The 2500-nt window shown below is 42.6% G+C and overlaps 1 protein-coding gene across 1 annotated transcript in view; it reads right to left on the reverse strand.

The window, feature by feature from the left end:
- The window catches only part of LOC138057688 (uncharacterized), a 42233-nt gene that overhangs the window by 33755 nt on the left and 5978 nt on the right, over positions 1-2500 (reverse strand). Inside the window, exon 2 of the mRNA XM_068903620.1 lies at positions 2061-2461. Within this exon, the coding sequence (XP_068759721.1) occupies positions 2061-2461 (401 nt within the window). The remainder of the gene's footprint in view (positions 1-2060; positions 2462-2500) is intronic.

The raw sequence follows: 2500 nt of genomic DNA on the forward strand, positions 1-2500 counted from the left end.
AAATCTTTATTTAAACACGGAAAATCATCAGTTAGGCTTAAGTTAAAAACTAAAACTAATTACAACTGCTTTACATGATTGCCGTGTTGGAATCCGATATATCAGCTACCTTCTTGATATTTCGCTTAAAATGCTCAACGGATGCAGCATTTTTTGAGTTTTTGGGCAAGTTATTCCATAGCATGGCCCCGCTGTAAGAGAAGCTTCGTTTCAAATAATTGGTGCTTGGTTTGGACAGGGTCAGCCTTCCTCAGAGTTTCTTAAGTTGTAAGCAGAGTGACGCTGAGAGAAAAGACTTTGTAGATAATCCGGAGCAAGGTCATTCATGGTTTTATACATCATTAAGGCTTTTGTTTCTTTCGGCGAAGAGATAGCCTCTCCCAGCTGAGGGTGGAAAGAAGGTGGTTTGAGCTCGCATCAAAGGGTGATTTAGTAATAACTCTGGCTGCGCGATTCTGTAATTTTTGGAGCTTATCACTCAAGTAACCACTCAAACAGTCCCAGACGGGACTGCAGTAATCAAAATGAGGCATAATTAAGGTGTTATAAATTAGAATTGCAGTTTCTTTGGTTATAAACGGCCGCACACTTTTTAGGGCGCCTATAGCTGAAGAGACTTTCTTGCAAATCTCTTAAAGGTGTTTACCACAAGAGAGGTGAGCTTATATGGTAAGACCCAAGGATTTGGTTTGAACGACTCTCTTGATAATTTGGTCATCAATTCTGATTACTACATCGTCACACTGGGCAGATAGCCTTTGTCTTGATCCAATAATCATTACCTCAGTTTTAGCAACATTTAGACTGAGCTTGTTAGCTTTCAGCCAACTGCTAAGGTTATTTAATTCAGGGGTTAGAGCTAGCTTAAGTTCTGTTAACGTTTTAGCAGATAACGTAAGGTTGGTGTCATCGGCAAACATTCTTGGTACGGCGCCCCTCAGGGAGTTGGGAAGATCATTAATGTAAATTAAAAATAGCAAAGGACCCAAGGGTACGAGTAGATGATAGTTTGCCACTGACAATACATCTTTGGGTTCGGCCACTTAAGTACGACGAGAACCATTTTATGGCCGCCTGATCGACACCCAAATATGACATCTTACGCAAGATGATCTCATGATCGATGGTATCGAATGCCTTAGTAAGGTCAATAAAGACAACGCCATTTAAAGGGCCATTGTCGATGTTTACTGACCAAGCATTTGTTGCCTCAAGCAAAGCCGTGAGCGTACTATGTAGAGAACGGAACCCTGATTGGCAACCCAGTAGCAATTTGTTAACATCTAGATAATGGAAAAGTTGATTATAAACAATTCTTTCGCAAACTTTCGAAATTATAGGGATTACAGATATTGGCCTGTAGTTGTTAGGGTCAGATTTAATGCCCTTTTTAAAAAGTGGAGTCACTTTGGCCGTTTTCCAATCGTTTGGATATATTCCATTTAGAATAGACTTTGAGAATATTGAGGTAAGTAAGAGAGGGTGCGACGATATTAGCAGCCATTTTCAACAATTTACTCGGAATCATATCAAGACCGGTGGCTTTCTTTTCATCAATTTTCGACAAAATGTTAGAAACAATATCAACACTCGGAATTTGCAGAGAAAACGAATGTAGGATTGGCGGGGATGACTCAACGGACAGGAGTTTCTTATAGAGAACCTTAAAAACTAGAGCGCTGTCACCCACCCTTGACAAGGTATCCAAAGAGGCCTCGTTAAAAGGAGTCGGGAAGACAGCGCTAGGAGCAGAATTATCGCGCAAAGAAAGCCATTCGGTACGCAGACAAGATAAACGGCGACCAACAAAGTACTTAAGCATAAAAAAGCTAGACTTCTCGGGAGAATTGAAACAAAAGCCATCCCCGCCAGTCTTAAGGCCTGGGCCTTTAAGGGGAGGCTAATGACGTTAATACCCCCGTCCTTCAGTTTCAAAAAGAAGGTATTACGGCTGACAGATTCCATCCATAAACCTCAGAGGAAGGGACAAATCAAAGCAGTAACACGTGCAGTGACCCAGGCTGGGACAGTGCGAACTCTGGCCAGGTAAACCAGCTTACTTAAGCCAAGCATATTAATAATAAGAGCCTTGCCAGGCAAGGACAAGGACCTAGATTTCCAGAGATTTAGGGATTTCTCCAATTTCTCAAGCTTGGGCTGCCAATTCAAATGTTCGGTAGAGATAGTGCCGAAGATGACACCAAGGACCCTCATTTTCTTAACCCAAGTGAGGCCAAGTGGCTCGTCAGAACGACTTCTCCAGGCCCCTAACCACATTGCTTCAGTTTTACTACGATTAAGCTTGTCGCCAGAACCATTTTCATAAACGCTGACGCAATCAAAAAGGTTAGTCAAGGATCGAAGATTTCTGAGGATCGCCGTGGTGTCATCAGCATACAGGCGAACAAATGCCTGCAGTCCTCTTGCACCAGGAAGGAAAAACCCCTCAATCCCAGGAGAGCTGCGGAGGAGGGAGGCCAAGACCTCCAAGAAAAGAACA

The sequence above is a fragment of the Montipora capricornis genome, chromosome 7, assembly GCF_036669925.1.
Source record: "Montipora capricornis isolate CH-2021 chromosome 7, ASM3666992v2, whole genome shotgun sequence".
Taxonomy (NCBI): domain Eukaryota; kingdom Metazoa; phylum Cnidaria; class Anthozoa; order Scleractinia; family Acroporidae; genus Montipora; species Montipora capricornis.